Source organism: Delphinus delphis, chromosome 7, assembly GCF_949987515.2.
Source record: "Delphinus delphis chromosome 7, mDelDel1.2, whole genome shotgun sequence".
Lineage (NCBI taxonomy): Eukaryota > Metazoa > Chordata > Mammalia > Artiodactyla > Delphinidae > Delphinus > Delphinus delphis.
The window spans coordinates 81,928,226-81,945,044 of record NC_082689.1 but is presented as its reverse complement, the minus strand read 5'-3'; the positions used below and the strand labels follow the sequence as shown (position 1 = coordinate 81,945,044).

Here is a 16,819-nt window from a genome sequence, read left to right as displayed (position 1 = left end):
TTTCTATTTTACATAATTTTACTTAATATAAAATAATACATAATTTTACTTATACACATAATATAAAAAGCATATTAGTGAGAAATCTAAATTTATTGCATGGAATATAGCAGAAAACAGATTTTATAATTAAATAGTAATACTTGCAATATAACAGCCATAATTTGTCTTATATAATGAATGAAGAAAGAGAAACTGAGGGAAAAAAGCAACAGTATCTTTTGAAGGTGACTAAGCAAATATAGTAAAGAGGGAAAGTAGAAGAGAATTCTAGAAGACGTGAGTGTACATATAAAAACTGCCTGAGTTAGGGTTAAACAATAAGAGGAAAAAAAAGAATGCATGGTATGATAGTTACCTAATCTACAAATAGAGACAATACCAAACCTACCTTGCAGGGTTAATGTAAAGAATAAATGACAAAACATAAATAAAAGACACAAGGTACAGGCTCAATAACTGCTAGTCTGCTTTGTCCATTGTCAATCACAAATTCTTCAAGGATAAAAGACCATGATGGAACAAACATTATTTGAAAATTTGTTACTGTGAGGGAGAAAAAGGTAAAAAACATTGTTCAACTCAAATATACCACTCTATACAGGCTTTGCATGTCTTCTAAGATTTAAATAAAAAAAAAAGCAAAATATTAGTAACACAATAATGAAAACAATGAAAAATATTTCCAGTGTTGTCCCTAACAATCATCACATGCCTACAAAGCAAAGGAACATCAGAAATCAACAGCTTTTACCATGGTCTTTCCTGATCCTCGGGGTCCAATAATGAGAACAGAATTACTTTCTCCATGAATAGCAGTTCTTTTTAGCAGCTCAATTAAGTGTCTGAAATGATATAAATAGGCCAAAATTTAAAAAGGAAAGCTGAAATAATTTGCTAGGTAATACTTTTTAAAAGCTGAATTTGAACAAAAACAGCCATTCCTTTTTTCTCTTCTTCTGGGCACTTATGCTCTAAATAGTCCTACAGAGAAGAACACAAATACTGATTCTCTGGAAACGTCAAAAAGAGAAACCAAGTAACACTGAAGTATCTTGTTCTTTATGATAGTATGGGACAAGGGACAACAGTGGCAACTCTTAGAACCTTTCACTCCACAGCTGGCTGCTGAGTATTAGGTAGGTGCAAGCTCAGAATTCTCTCCATAATACCAGATTATAGAAATGATACAAGATTGAAAGTTAAAAGGTTTTTTTCACTATGGAAATATTGATATCTGCTCTTGCTTCACAACAGTCATTTTTTTATATACAAAGCAAAATTTTTTACCTCTATAAAATGTCTGTTAGCCTTGTTTAATAAAATCTGTGTATGACAATTTTTGCAAAACCTAAAGGGCATCTGTAAGTAGTTTCATAACAGACAAGCAGATAGCTAAACTTACTTATATTGTACTTGTACTCCAAATAGGTTACTATGTGGACTCTGATGACAAAATCTTTCCCGTAAAATTCTTTGTGCCTGATAAAAATAAAGTGAATAAATATAAATGAAAATATTACATATGCAATCAAAAAAGAATAAGAATATACATTTATAGCAGTCAGAATTAGGTATTAATGAATCAATTCAACCCTCCCTAAATAACTTATCATCATGACATCTGGCATTTTCCTAAGTTGTAAAATTAACAATTCTTTTTACCTATCTCAAGGCCCAGAGAAAGGATGAGAACTTAGTTATGAAGCTTTCAACAAGAGAAAGAATTAGTTCCTTTAGATACATCAGCAATTTGAGGGCTGTTTTAATCCATGTGAGTGAATGAATACCTCACTTTGCGTAACATATCAGCCAACAAACAAAGACAGGAGAGAATCTAATAATGTAATCTAATTTAATAATGCTCATGAACCACACCTCAGTCTCTAGAGACCAACACATCTAAACTGGTTTACCTCAAGCCTTATCAATCTCTACCTGTCACAAAAGTCAGGATTCCGAGGAAATAAAAGAAATTTAGGGCTTCCCTGGTGGTGCAGTGGTTGAGAGTCTGCCTGCCGATGCAGGGGACACGGGTTCGAGCCCCAGTCCGGGAGGATCCCACGTGCCGCGGAGCGGCTGTGCCCGTGGGCCATGGCCGCTGAGCCTGCGCGTCCGGAGCCTGTTGCTCCGCAACGGGAGAGGCCACAGCAGTGAGAGGCCCGCGTACCGCAAAAAAAAAAAAAAAAAAAAAAGAAATTTAAAAGTCCATATAGTTATTGAGGGCCTATTAGATGCAGAGCACCATACTACTAAAAGAACATGATCTATGCCTAAAAAAACACTGCAAATATATTGGAAAGAAATGAATGTATTTGGAAAAAAATGACACATTCAAGAAACAACCTGCAAAATAGCAGTAACAGCATATAAGGATTTGCTCAATTATATGGAAGAAATTATATTCACCTAGGACATAAAATACGAAATGATTGGAATTAAGAAAAAATTCTTCTAAAGACCTAAATTTTGAGTTTGCCTTAGAACAAAGGGCTTAGATTCAGTTGTGTAAAAAAAAAAAAAAAAAAGCCAATCACGATCTTTAAAAATATGGATCATTAAAATCATTCCTTTTCTGCTTTGCTGCTAATACAGAGGTCCTCAGTGACAAAAACCTTAGGAGGCTGTTTCAGATTTAGCCCCATCAGCAGAAACAAGAAGCCTCCAGGATTATTTGCTTCTCCCAGACTGACAGCATGGGACTGATCCTTCACATACCAAAGAAATAGATCTGAGTTCTCTTTACATGTACCAGAGGATGATCAAAGCAAATTATTCACTGGGGATAAAATAATCCATACTTATAGTTATAGAGGAAGTGGAAAGAATAGGAAGATTGGTGCCAAAGAAACAATAACACTTTTCTGGCAGGCCTGTTTTGATGATTAAAAGAGGCAGTTATCTATAACACAATATAGGTACTATACAGGTAATAGCTGATATCTGTAAAAAAATTAAAGGGGCATATATAGATTCAACGAATCATAGTGTGTATTCCGCCCCCTAGATAAGATCACTAGAAGTCAAAAGACAACCCTCAGTCCTTTTCTTTTTTTAAACTTCATTAAAGTCTATTAGAGAGACAACTGTATAAAATAAAGTGAGAGATAAAGTGAAGTTGTAGTGAATAGTCAGAGGTTCAAAAATCCTAAAGTGATCTGAGATGAAAGTTAAACAGGTGTATACATGTGTAGAAATTAATTAAGCTGCACATGGAAGATTTGTTCACTTTACAAAGATATGTAAAAGTTAAATTAAAAAACAGAATTAAACATTTTCCTTCTAAAAGAAGGAAGGTAAGGTCTCACAAAGGAATGCCAAAAACATTTAGTTTTGTTTTTTTTTTTTTGCGGTACGTGGGCCTCTCACTGTTGTGGCCTCTACCGTTGCAGAGCACAGGCTCCGGCGCACAGGCTCAGCGGCCATGGCTCACGGGCCCAGCCATTCTGCGGCATGTGGGATCTTCCTGGACCGGGGCACGAACCCGTGTCCCCTGCATTGGCAGGCGGACTCTCAACCACTGTGCCACCAGGGAAGCCCAACATTTAGTTTTTGTTTAAAAGAAATGTAGTCTGGTCAAGCCAGATAAATAGAAATGCCAGTGTAGGGAATTCCCTGGCAGTTCAGTGGTTAAGACTTCACCTTACAATGTAGGGGGTGTGGGTTCGATCACCGGTTGGGGAGCTAAGATCCCATATATCTCATGGCCAAAAAACCAAAACATAAAACAAAAGCAATATTGTAATAAACTCAATAAAGACTTTAAACATGGTCCACATCAAAAAAATCTTTAAAAAAGAAATGCCAGTGTAGAAATATCATGCACATTCCCTACTAGACTCCTCGAAAGAGATATATATGCACTTAAGAAAACATTAAATGTTCATGATAAAAACACTCAACATACTAGGAATATAAAGGGACTTCCTCAACCTGATAAAGAACACACACAAAAACCTACAGCTAACATCATACTCAATGGTGAAAGACTGAACGCATTTCCCCAATATCAAAAACAAAATAAGATTGTCTGCTCTTGCTAGTTTATTCAGTGTTATACTGAAGGTTCTAGTCAGGGCAATTACACAAGAAAAAGAAATGAGATTCATCTAGATTGAGAAGAAAGAATTAAAACTACCTCTATTGCAGATGACATGATCTTATATAAAGAAAATCCTAAGGAATAAACTAAAAAAATATTAGAATAAACGAGTTCAGGAAGGTTACAGAATACAAGATTAATATAGAAAAATCAATTTCATTTAGATACACTTGCAATAAGTAAAACATAAAATTAAGAAAACAATTCCGTTTACAATAGCATCAAAAGGAATAAAATACTTAGGAATAAATTTACCAAAAGTAGTACAAAACTCTAAAGATAATATTAAACTAAACTGAACTAGAGCACATTTAGGAAGACATGAGTAAAGTTAGGATTCCATCTATCCAAAGACTTAGAGGTTGAAATTAGGAAGTAGCAAAGATACTCTTCCCTTGAGAATGAAAAGAGTGGTTCTTCATACATGCTAAGGGAAGAATTCAAGTTAAGAAGATGACTAATTCTCTTATCACCTTTGCATGGTAACAGACCTTCAGAGTAATGAAAATATATACCAACCTGTGAAAGGTATTCTGCTTGTATTAAGTTGTTACTCTTTGATTTACGACTGCTCATTTCAACAAACTGAAATCCTTAAAAAAAAGAAAAATAATTTTTAGCATGAATATAAAGACTATTAACTTATAGAGATTATTTAAGAATGTAATATTATAGAATCAAAATAAACAAGTTTTAAAACATGAAAAATGTTCAAATTTCTCAAACTTTAAAAATTCTCAGTTGAACCTAATTGTAGGAATCATTTCATAATATATGTAAATAAAACCATCCTGCTAAACATCTTAAAATTATACAGTGATGTATGTAAATTGTTTCTCAATAAAAACAGAAAAAAAAACCATCTCAACGGCTCCTCTTTGTCTAAGTACAGGTTTAATTGACACTCCATTCCACAATTTAGATGGTTCTCACACACAATTACTCCTACCTTTCTTTTCAATTTACTATTCAGCTTCCCTTCCTTGCCTTTAAAAACAAAAACAAAAACCAATCTATATGCTTCCTTTACATACAGTGTTTCTCCCCACATCCATCCCACAGGATCAGCCCTTCCAGAAAGCTTTCGCTTTCTTGTTCTACTCATCAGTCATAAACACTCATTACAGACTAGGTAAAATGTCTCTTCTGTAAACATACAGAACTGCCTGTACTTCTTTTTCATAATCAAATCACACTAAACAAAATTTGGTTAACTGTCAGTGTCCCCAAATTGAGGATATTTAAAAGTTCCAAGCATTTTAGCATAATGTCCAAAATAAAATTGGCAATGGTAACTGGAATGAAAAATACATATATACTAACGAAAAAAAAGAAGTTCTGTAAAATTCTCCTTGAGGGCAATATACTCATAGATAAACACCTTTGGCTAAAAGATCTAATTTTCTCATCAACAATTTCCTATATAATTACTTTACTAATCAGGTAATAATAGCTTAGCCAGTAACTGTTACAAGTGCTCTGATTTTATGAACTCATTTAATCCTAAGAATAACCCTATGGGATAAATATGATCATTAACACTGCTTTCAGATTAGAAGACACAGAAAGGTTAAGTAGCTTGACCAAAACCAGTTTGTAAGTCACAGAGTCAAGATTTAAACCCAGTCACGGTATACTTGATTATATATAACTATTATATATAGCTATAACTGTATATACTTGGTTAACTGCTATTTAGTCAACTGTTTTATTTTTTTGCGGTACACGGGCCTCTCACTGTTGTGGCCTCTCCCGTTGCGGAGCACAGGCTCCGGATGTGCAGGCTCAGCGGCCATGGCTCATGGGCCTAGCCGCTCCGCGGTATGTGGGATCTTCCCAGACCAGGGCACGAACCCATGTCCCCTGCATTGGCAGGCGGACTCTCAACCACTGCGCCACCAGGGAAGCCCTCAACTGTTTTTAAAAAGTACACATTTCAATAACTTAAAGGAAGATCAACCTCTGTGACATATTTTATATTCATATTTATTAATTTCATATACTGACAGATGCCAACCCTTGGAATGCTGTTTCTAACAGGACAGCAGTTGAGAAATGCTTTGAAAAACAGATAACAAGCAAATCTGTCCCTCCCTTCTTAAACCCCAAAGGGCTTCCGGCTCCAGGCACTCAAATTGGAAACTCAAGAACAGAGTACTCTACTGATGTCTTGGTCCCTTAAGAAGCTTCTTTCTTAAGAGAAAAGTGGTTTCCTCAGTCACCCTTAGAGCCCTTCCAGCAGCTTTTTCTCTGTATGAGGCACCTTGCTTGAGAAACTTTACATTAATTATTTTAATTTTATTCTATTTAAAATTTTTCCCTTAAATCAGAGTTGTGTGTGGGCAAAAAACCATTTTAGCAACATGAAATGATATCCTCATTCTGGTTTAAGATACTCTTGATTGTGAAGAAGGTCTACAAGCCAAAATCTGAAATCACAGGAAACAATGGAACAAATGTCCCCTAGACAATAAGGAGAAGTGAATTTTTAAAAAATGGAGGAGAGCTTTTACAATATACCTTATCTTTGTAGAGCTATATTAGCGATTTCACAGTATTAATGGAATTAAAACATATTTCTCCCCATTTCATGGGTTGAAAAAACATGCTCAGAAGAGGTAAGTAAAATGCCTGAGGTTGCAGGGTAGGTGTCTAATCTGCCTCTTTGCATCAAATATAATTCAGGTAAGCCACTAAAAACAAACATATTCGTCATTTGGTGATCATTCATGAAAGAAACATACACATACACACTACTTCAGTTCCTAACCCACATAAATTTTTACTGCAAATTGAGTCTTAATTGACATTGATTTTAATACATCTAGCCCCTCCAAATAACAGTCAAATCTCCACTCTATTACAAAGAATATTTTAAAAGACAATTCTAACTTTATAGATGAAACGACAAGTTTTGGAATGATAGATGCAAACCACATATCTGACAAAGGACTTATATACAGAGAAGCTTCAAAGCTCAACAATACAGAAATCTAGAAAAATGGACAAAGGGCATAGACACTTCAACCAAAGAGGGTATAGGGATGCCAAATAAACACATGAAACACATTAGTCATTAGAAAAATGCAAATTATAACCACAATGAGGTATATGTACACACCTATTTGAACAGCAAAAATTAAAACGTGAAAACAGCAAATGCTGGTGAGGATGCAGAGAATCCACATCTCTAATACAACTACGGGTAAGAATGTGAAAGGTTATAGCCATTCTGCAAAGTTTCCTTTTGGCAGTTTTTTTTTCAATTTAACTTAATTTTATTTTTTTATACAGCTGGTTATTAGCTATCTATTTTATACATATTAGTGTATACATGTCAATTCCAATCTCCCAATTAATCCCACAACCACCCAACATCCCGCTTTTGCCCCTTGGTGTCCATACGTTTATTCTCTACATCCGTGTCTCCACCTCTGCATTGCAAACCAGTTCATCTGTACCATTTTTCTAGACTCCACATATATGAGTTAATGTACAATACTTGTTTTTCTCTTTGACTTACTTCACTTTGTATGACAGTATATAGGTCTATCCACATCTCTAGAAATGACACAATTTCATTCCTTTTTATGGCTGAGTAATATCCCATTGCATATATGTACAATTTCCTTAGACATTTGTCTGTCTATGGGCATTTAGGTTGCTTCCATGACCTGGCTACTGTAAATAGTGCTGTAATGAACACTGGGGTGCATGTGTATTTTTAAATTATGGTTTTCTCTGGGTATATGCCCAGTAATGGGATTACTGGGACACATGGTAGTTCTATTTTTAGTTTAAGGAACCTCCATACTGTTCTCCATAGTGGCTCCATCAATTTACATTCCCACCAACAGTACAAGAGGGTTCCCTTTTCCCCACACCCTCTGCAGCATTTATTGTTTGTAGATTTTCTGATGATGCCCATTCTAACCAGTATCAGTTGATACCTCATTGTACTTTTGATTTGCATTTCTCTAATAATTAGTGATGTTGAGCATCTTTTCATGTGCCTTTTGGCCATCTATATGTCTTTGGAGAAATGTCATATTTAGGTCTTCTGCCCATTTTTTGAGTGGGTTTTTTTTTTTTTTTTTTAATATTGAGCTGCATAAGCTGTTTATGTATTTTGGAGATTAATCCTTTGTCTGTTGATTTGTTTGCAAATGTTTTCTCCCATTCTGAGGGTTGTACTTTCGTCTTGCTTATAGTTTCCTTTGTTATGCAAAAGCTTTTAAGTTTCATTAGATACCATTTGTTTATTTCTGTTTTTATTTCCATTACTCTAGGACGTGGGTCAAAAAAGATCTTGCTGTGATTTATGTCAAAGAGTGTTCTTCCTATGTTTTCCTCGAAGATTTTATAGTGTCCAGTCTTACATTTAGGTCTTTAATTCATTTTGAGTTTATTTTTGTGTATGGTGTCAGGGAGTGTGCTAATTTCATTCTTATACATGTAACTATCCAGTTTTCCCAGCACCAGTTACTGAAGAAACTCTTTTCTCCATTGCATATCCTTGCCTCCTTTGTCATATATTAGCTGACCAAAGGTGTGTGGGTTTATCTCTGGGCTTTCTATCCTGTTCCACTGATCGATATTTCTGTTTTTGTGTCAGTACCATATTATCTTGATTGCTGTAGCTTTGTAGTATAGTCTGAAGTCAGGGAGTCTGATTCCTCCAGCTCCGCTTTTTTCCCTCAAGATTGCTTTGGCTATTTGGAGTCTTTTATATTTCCATACAAATTTTAAGATTTTTTTTGCTCTAGTTCTGTACAAAATGCCATTGGTATTTTGATAGGGATTACACTGAATCTGTAGTTTGCTTTGGGTACTAGAGTCATTTTCACAATATTGATTCTTCCAATCCAAGAACATGGTATATCTCTCAATCTGTTTGTGTCATCTTTGATTTCTTTCATCAGTGTCTTATAGTTTTCTGAGTACAGGTCTTTTACCTCCTTAGGTAGATTTATTCCTAGGTATTTTATTATTTTTGTTACAATGGTGAATAGAATTGTTTCCTTAATTTCTCTTTCTGATCTTTCATTGTTAGTGTATAGGGATGTAAAAGATTTCTGTGCATTAATTTTGTATCCTGCAACTTTACCAAATTCATTGATTAGCTCTAGTAGTTTTCTAGTGGCATTTTTAGGATTATTTATGTATAGTATCATGTCATCTGCAAACAGTGACAATTTTACTTCTACTTTTCCAATTTGGATTCCTTTTATTTTTTTCTTCTCTGATTGCCGTGGTTAGGACTTCCAAAACTATGCTGAATACTAGTGGCAAGAGTGGACATCCTTGTTTTGTTCCTGAGCTTAGAGGAAATGCTTTCAGTTTTTCACCATAGAGAATGATGCTTGCTGTGGGTTTATCTTATATGGTCTTTATTATGTTGAGGTTGGTTCCCTCTGTGTCCATGTTCTGGAGATTTTTTAATCATAAATGGGTGTTGAATTTTGTCAAAAGCTTTGACTGCATCTATTAAGATGATCATATGATTTCTATTCTTCAATCTGTTAATATTGTGTATCACACTGATTTGTGTATATTGAAGAATCCTTGAATCCCTGGTATAAATCCCTCTTGACCATCATGTATGATCCTTTTAGTGTGTTGCTGGATTTTGTCTGCTAGTATTTTGTTTGGAATTTTTGCATCTATACACATCAGTAATGTTGGTCTGTAATTTTCATTTTTTGTAGTATCTTTGATTTTTGTATCAGGGTGATGGTGGCCTCGTAGAATGAGTTTGGGAGTGTTCCTTCCTCTGCAATTTTTTTGGAAGAGTTTGAGAAGGATGTGTATTAGCTCTTCTCTCAATGTTCAATACAATTCACCTGTGAAACCATCTGGTCCTGGACTTTTGTTTGCTGCAAGATTTTTAATCATAGTTTCAATTTCATTACTTCTGATTTGTCTGTTCATATTTTCTATTTTTCTTGGTTCAGTCTTGAAAGGTTGTGCTTGTCTAAGAATTTGTCCACTTCCTCCAGGTTGTCCATTTTATGGGCATATAGTTGCTTGTAGTAATCTCTCATGATCCTTTGTATCTCTACAGTGTCAGTTGTTACTTCTTGATTTTCATTTCTAATTTTATTGATTCTTGATGAGTCTGGCTAAAGGTTTATCAATTTTGTTTATCTTCTCAAAGAAACAGCTTTTAGTTTTATTGATCTTTGCTACTGTTTTCTATGTTTCTACTTTCTTTCTCCTCTGATCTTTATGACTTCTTTCCTTCTACTCAGTTTGGGTTTTGTTTGTCTTCTTTCTCTAGTATCCTTAAGGTGTAAGGTTAGATTGTATGAGATATTTCTTGTTACTTGAGGCAGGATTGTATTGCTATAAACTGCCCTTTTAGAACTGCTTTTGCTGTATCCCACAGGTTTTTGATCATTGTGTTTTCATTGTCATTTTTCTCTAGGTATTGTTTGACTTACTCTTTGATTTCTTAAGTGATCTTTTGGTTATTTAGTAACATATTGATTAGCCTGTGTTTGTGTTTTTTGCAGTTTTTAACCTGAAACTGATTTCTAATCTCATAGCATTGTTGTCAGAAAAGATGCATGCTATGATTTCAATTTCCTTAAATTTACTGAGGTTTGATTTGTGACCCAAGATGTGGTCTATCCTGGAGAATGTTCTGTGTGCAACTGAGAAGAAAGTGTAATCTGCTGGTTTTGGATGGAATGTGCTATAAATATCAATTAAATCTATCTGCTCTATTGTGTCATTTAAATCTTGTGTTTCCTTATTAATTTTCTGTCTGGATGATCTGTCCATTGGTGTAAGTGAGCTGTTAAAATCCCTCACTATTACTGTGTTACTGTCGATTTTCTCTTTTATAGCTGTTAGCATTTGCCTTATGTACTGAGGTGCTCCTATGTTGGGTTCATAGATATTTATAATTGTTATATCTTCTTCATGGATTGATCCCTTGATCGTTATGTAGTGTCCTCCCTTGTCTCTTGTAACAATCTTTGTTTCAAAGTCTATTTTATCTGATATGAGTATTGCTACCCCAGCTTTCTTTTGATTTCCATTTGCATGGAGTATCTTTTTCCATCCCCTCACTTTCAGTCTGTATGTGTCCCTAGGTCTGAAGTGGGTCTCTTGTAGACAGCATATAGATGGGTCTTGTTTTTGTATTCATTCAGCAAGCCTGTGTCTTTTGGTTGGAGCATTTAATCCATTCACATTTAAGGTAATTATCAATATGTATGTTCCTATTACCATTTTCTTAATTGTTTTGGGTTTGTTTTCGTAGGTGCTTTTCTTCTCTTGTTTCCCACTTAGAAATGTTCCTTTAGCATTTGCTGTAGAGATGGTTTGGTGAAGCTGAATTCTCTTAGCTTTTGCTTGTCTGTAAAGCTTTTGATTTCTGTTGAATCTGAATGAGATCCTTGCCAGCTAGAGCAATCTTGGTTGTAGGTTCCTCCTTTTCATCACTTTAAATATATTGTGCCACTCCCTTCTGGCTTGTAGAGTTTTTGCTAAGAAATCAGCTGTTAACCTTATGGGAGTTCCCTTGTATGTTATTTTTCCCTTGTTGCTTTTAATAATTCTTCTCTTTATTTAATTCTTGTCAATTTGATTACTATGTGTCTTGGCATGTTTCTCCTTGGGTTTATCCTGTGGGACTCTCTGTGCTTCCTGGACTTGACTATTTCCTTTCCCATGTTAGGGAACTTTTTGCCTGTAATCTCCTCAAATATTTTCTCAGGTCCTTTCTCTCAATCTTCTTCTTCTGGGACCCCTATAATGCCAATGTTGGTGCATTTAATATTGTTCCAGAGGTCTCTTAGGCTGTCTTCATTTCTTTTCATTCTTTTTTTTTTTATTCTGTTCCGCAGCAGCTAATTCCACCTTTCTGTCTTCCAGGTCACTTATCCGTTCTTCTGCCTCAGTTATTCTAGTATTGATTCCTTCTATTGTATTTTTCACTTCAGTTATTGTATTGTTCATGTCTGTTTGTTTATCCTTTAATTCTTCTAGGTGTTGGTTCTTTAATTCTTCTAGGTCTTTGTTAAACATTTCTTGCATCTTTTTGATATTTGCCTCATTCTTTTTCTGAGGTCCTGGATCATCTTCACTATCATCATTCTGAATTCTTTTTCTAGAAGGTTGCCTATCTCCACTTCATTTAGTTGTTTTTTCTGGGGTTTTATCTTGTTCCTTCATCTGGTACATAGTCCTCTGCCTTTTCATTTTGTCTTTCTGTGAATGTGGTTTTTGTTCCACAAGCTGCAGGACTGTAGTTCTTCTTGCTTCTGCTGTCTGCCCTCTGATGGATGAGGCTAAGAGGCTTGTGCAAGCTTCCTGATGGGAGGGACTAGTGGTGGGCAGAGCTCAGTAAAACTTTAATCCACTTGTTTGCTGATGGGTGGGGCTGAGTTCCCTCCCTGTTGGTTGTTTGGCCTGAGGTGACCCAGCACTGGAGCCTATCTGGCTCTTTGGTGGGGCTAATGGTAGACTCCAGGAGGGCACATGCCAAGGAGTACTTCCCAGAACTTCTGCTGCCAGTGTCCTTGTCCCTGTGGTGAGCCACAGCCAGCCCCTGCCTCTTCAGGAGACCCTCCAACACTATCACGTAGGTCTGGTTCAGTCTCCTATAGGGTCACTGCTCCTTTCCCCTGGATCCTGATATGTACACTACTTTGTGTGTGCCCTCCATGAGTGGAGTCTCTATTTCCCCCAGTTCTGTCAAAGTCCTGCAATCAAATCCCGCTAGCCTTCAAAGTCTGATTCTCTGGGAATTCCTCCTCCCATTGCCGGAACCCCAGGTTGGGAAGCCTGACGTGGCAGTCAGAACCTTCAGTCCAGTGGGTGGACTTCTGTGGTAAAACTGTTCTCCAATTTGTGAGTCACCCACCCAGTGGTTACGGGATTTGATTTTATTGTGTTTGCACCCCTCCTACCATCTCATTGCTGTTTCTTCTTTGTCTTTGGATGTGGGGTATCTTTTTTGATGAGTTCCAGTGTCTTCCTGTTCAGCAGTTAGTTGTGATTCTGAAGTTCTCGAAAAAGAGAGTGAGAGCACGTCCTTCTACTCCACCATCTTGAACCCGTTTTAAGCTCTCCTATGCTTTGGCAGTTTCTTATAAACAAACACTTACCATGTAACATGGCAATTGTACTCGGTATTTATACCAAAGAAATGAAAATTTATCCTCAAACAAAAACCTGTAAATGTGAATATTCACAACAATTTTATTTGTAATAGCCAAAAAACTGAAAACAATACAGATGTCCTTCAAAGAGCCAATGGAGTTAAAGAAACTGAAACATCCATACATACAGGGGGACTGTAACTGAGGGAAAAAAAAGAGATTAACTACTGATATGTGAAATAACTTGGATGGCTCTCAAGGGCATCACGCTTAGTGAACAGAAAAAAGAAAAAAAAGGCTGATCTCAAAAAAATTACATATTTTACAATTCCATTTAAAAAACATTCTTGGAATGACAAAACTATTATGAAGATGAAGAACAGATTCACGATTGTGAGGAGACAGAACTTAGGGGTGAGTATGACTACAAAAAGGAGTTACATGAAGAATGTTCTCTGTAATGATGGAACAGTTCGGCATCTTTATTGCAATGGTGTTCAAACAAATCTAACCATGGGATAAAATCACAGAGAATTATACAGACACACAAAAATGAGTGCTAGTAAAAACTGTTGAGAACTGAATAAGGTCTGTAGTCTTGTTAACAGTGTTATACCAATGTCAGTTTTCTGGTTTTGACATGCAGTATCATTTTATAAGATGTCACCCTTAAGAGAATGTGGGTGAAGGGTTTATGGGACACTATGAATTATATTTGCAACTTCTGTGAGTCTATAATAATGTCAAAATAAAAAGTTAAAACAAAATTAAACTCTAATTTTATAGGTTTTTTTGAAGTGCTTAATGACAAAAATGAGAGTATAACTGGTATAACTAAATCTTCTTTATCTGCAAATAGATTGATTGAATTTCTCCTCAAATTTACCAGTGGATCATGGGACACCTCCTTCCACTTCCTACTGTGCTTTTGATACCATGATTTTACTTGCTATTCTAAATAGCAGGACTAGACATAAAGTGTAAAAGGAGCTGAACGTCTATGCATGACTAAGTCATGTTGGTATCAAATACAATAGGTGACAAAGATTATTTAGTTGTAGAAATTTTGGTAGAAACTACTATTTTATTTATACTCTTAAGACGAGCAGTGAAATGGGTAATCCCAAAGAATGGCTTACCCTCACAGTATTTCTTTAGCACCTATACTTTTTATATTATTGGTTTCCAGTAAATCCTCCTCTCAACTTATGCTTTCTAAGGTGAATAAACCTAATTTTCAGTTTCAGAGTTTCAAGTAACAATTGGTCTATTCTATAGCCTAAAAAAATTGAACCCAATCCACTCCTGTCACTAGCTGCCTCCATCCTACTTTAGATCACCATTATTTCTTGACTGGAAATCTATGCCAGCTTCTTTATTGCCTCCAACTCTTACTCCCATTTTCATGTAAAAACCCTTCAACTCCATCCTCAACCCCCAAAGTTCTAAATTCCAAATTCCCTAACATCATTTAAAAGGAAGGTTCCGAATGACTAATTTCCCAGTTTAGCTCACAGTTTCTTCTCTTAATATGCCTGGGAGAATCAACAATTCTCTATACCCTGACTCACTCCAAACTCAGGCCTTAGTTGAGATATTATTTCCTTTGGAATACTTTCTGTGACACCGCTGAACACTCCTAGTCTGGGCAAAATCTGAGGGTTATGTATCCCTCAAGTGCTATCTTCCCCTTTCACAGAACTTAATTAGCATACAGTGATGTAACTAACTCTGTGTTTACTTATGTTTGCTCCACTGGACCACAGCTCCTTGAAAGAAAGACTCAGAAATCATGTTATCATTGTATCCAAATCAAGTAGTGCAAAAATGGCATACAGTTGGTTTTCAAGAAAATATTTGATAAGTGAATGAATGTTAGGCAATGGAGAATGTCCACAGGCAAATTAGCTGCTAAAAAGGAGCCAGATTAGTTTAAATCAACTGCTTAGCTAAATTTAAAAGTTTTGAATAATTACATGCCATGACCCTCAAAAAAACCCTGCCAAGCATGAAAGAAAAATTATATATATACTAATATATATTTATATAAATATTTATATAAAATAAATACAGAATGATTTATACTTCAAGTAAAATACATGTAGTATAATATTATCATGGTAGTGTCACATCAATGGAAATTCAAGTTGGTTAAAATATAGTTAATTTGGTTAAGAAATTAATTTCTTTTAATAGAGAAGTCCCCAAATTAACAAAAGATAAAGTACACATGTTTTTTAACAAATAATTTTTAAATCAAATGATATACCTTATAAAGCTATAAGTCTGATGATGTAAGAGAAGGTAAAGTCAATTATCTTTAGAAAAAGATTATCAATTATTTCTGTCTTTTTATAATGGGTTGACAGTTTGCTAGTAACACATTAAAAAAAGATTAGTAATATATTCTCCTTTCTGGAATTAGGCTACCATACTTCATTCTTATTTACACTGCCTTCAATTAAGACTTGGAGGATTAAAAGGAATATCTGAAATGAATATTAAATTTACTAGTCAAAATCTACACTTTTACATATTTTATTAATATTTACAAGTACTCCAGCCATCCTCAATTTCATTATTTTAATTTTGCTGTGATTTGGAATACTCTCCCTACTCATTTCAAACTTGCAGTTACTGAATGCCAGTTTTAGCTTGTCTAAAATATAGGCAACACAGATTTTAAATCTAATATATAGTAATACTGAACATATGAAAAAAGAGAGTTCAAGGTTTTCATTTCTGAAGTTAAACCAGAAAAGCGAAGGCAGAAGAAGTGAAGATGAAGACACTAGAATCTTTCTAGAAAGTTTTGATTTTTCTTAGAAAGTAAGTCACACGCAATGAAATAAAGAAATATTTGAGGATATTATTGAAATCAGAACTGTAAGCAAGGAGAAGTCTAAAAGAAGGCCATTTATATATCAAATTTAAGATAAATGCAAATTCAGACAAAGTCAAGGAGAAGCAGAACTTGAAAACTGAGATTGATGGTAATATCAACTGTCCCTAAGAGTTCTGTCATCAAGCATAGATTTGAATTCTTGGTTCTGTGGTGTGACCTTTGCAAATTAACCTTCCTAAGCCCCAGTGTTCTCCTCTGTAAAGTTTGAGATAAAAGCATTATTTAATTCACAGGATTACTGTGGGGATTAAATGAAATGTTTTACCTGATATGCCATGCTGTCAAATGCCAAGCATGGTGATACAGAGTACCCTTTATAAATTATTATATTACACTGGAGAGAAGAACCAAGATTAGAAACAATTAGAGTTGTGGGCTGGGGGGAATGAAGCACAGAATTAGACTCTTGTTCTAAATAATTTTTTTTTTTAACATCTTTATTGGAGTATAATTGCTTTCCAATGGTGTGTTAGTTTCTGCTTTATAACAAAGTGAATCAGTTATACATATACATACGTTCCCATTAAACAATTTCTTTGAGGGTACTTTGACCATGCGATGAAGTATCGAGTACAACTCCAACTAAGGTACACCAGAACTATGATGGCAACTTCAATGGTATAAATTCACTAAGTATTCCTCAATATAAAAAAACATTTTAATACTAGTAATAATAAGAAATTATGGGCAGATCAATCT

The 16,819-nt window shown here is 35.1% G+C and overlaps 1 protein-coding gene across 5 annotated transcripts in view; it reads right to left on the bottom strand.

The window, feature by feature from the left end:
- The window catches only part of ORC4 (origin recognition complex subunit 4), a 97,666-nt gene that overhangs the window by 38,159 nt on the left and 42,688 nt on the right, over window positions 1-16,819 (bottom strand). For all 5 annotated transcript variants that reach the window (XM_060016846.1, XM_060016844.1, XM_060016843.1 and 2 more), the window contains 3 exons: window positions 4,622-4,695; window positions 1,406-1,482; window positions 755-845 (listed from right to left, as the gene is read on the bottom strand). In XM_060016846.1, the coding sequence (XP_059872829.1) occupies window positions 755-845; window positions 1,406-1,482; window positions 4,622-4,678 (225 nt within the window). In that variant the 5' untranslated portion in view covers window positions 4,679-4,695. The remainder of the gene's footprint in view (window positions 1-754; window positions 846-1,405; window positions 1,483-4,621; window positions 4,696-16,819) is intronic.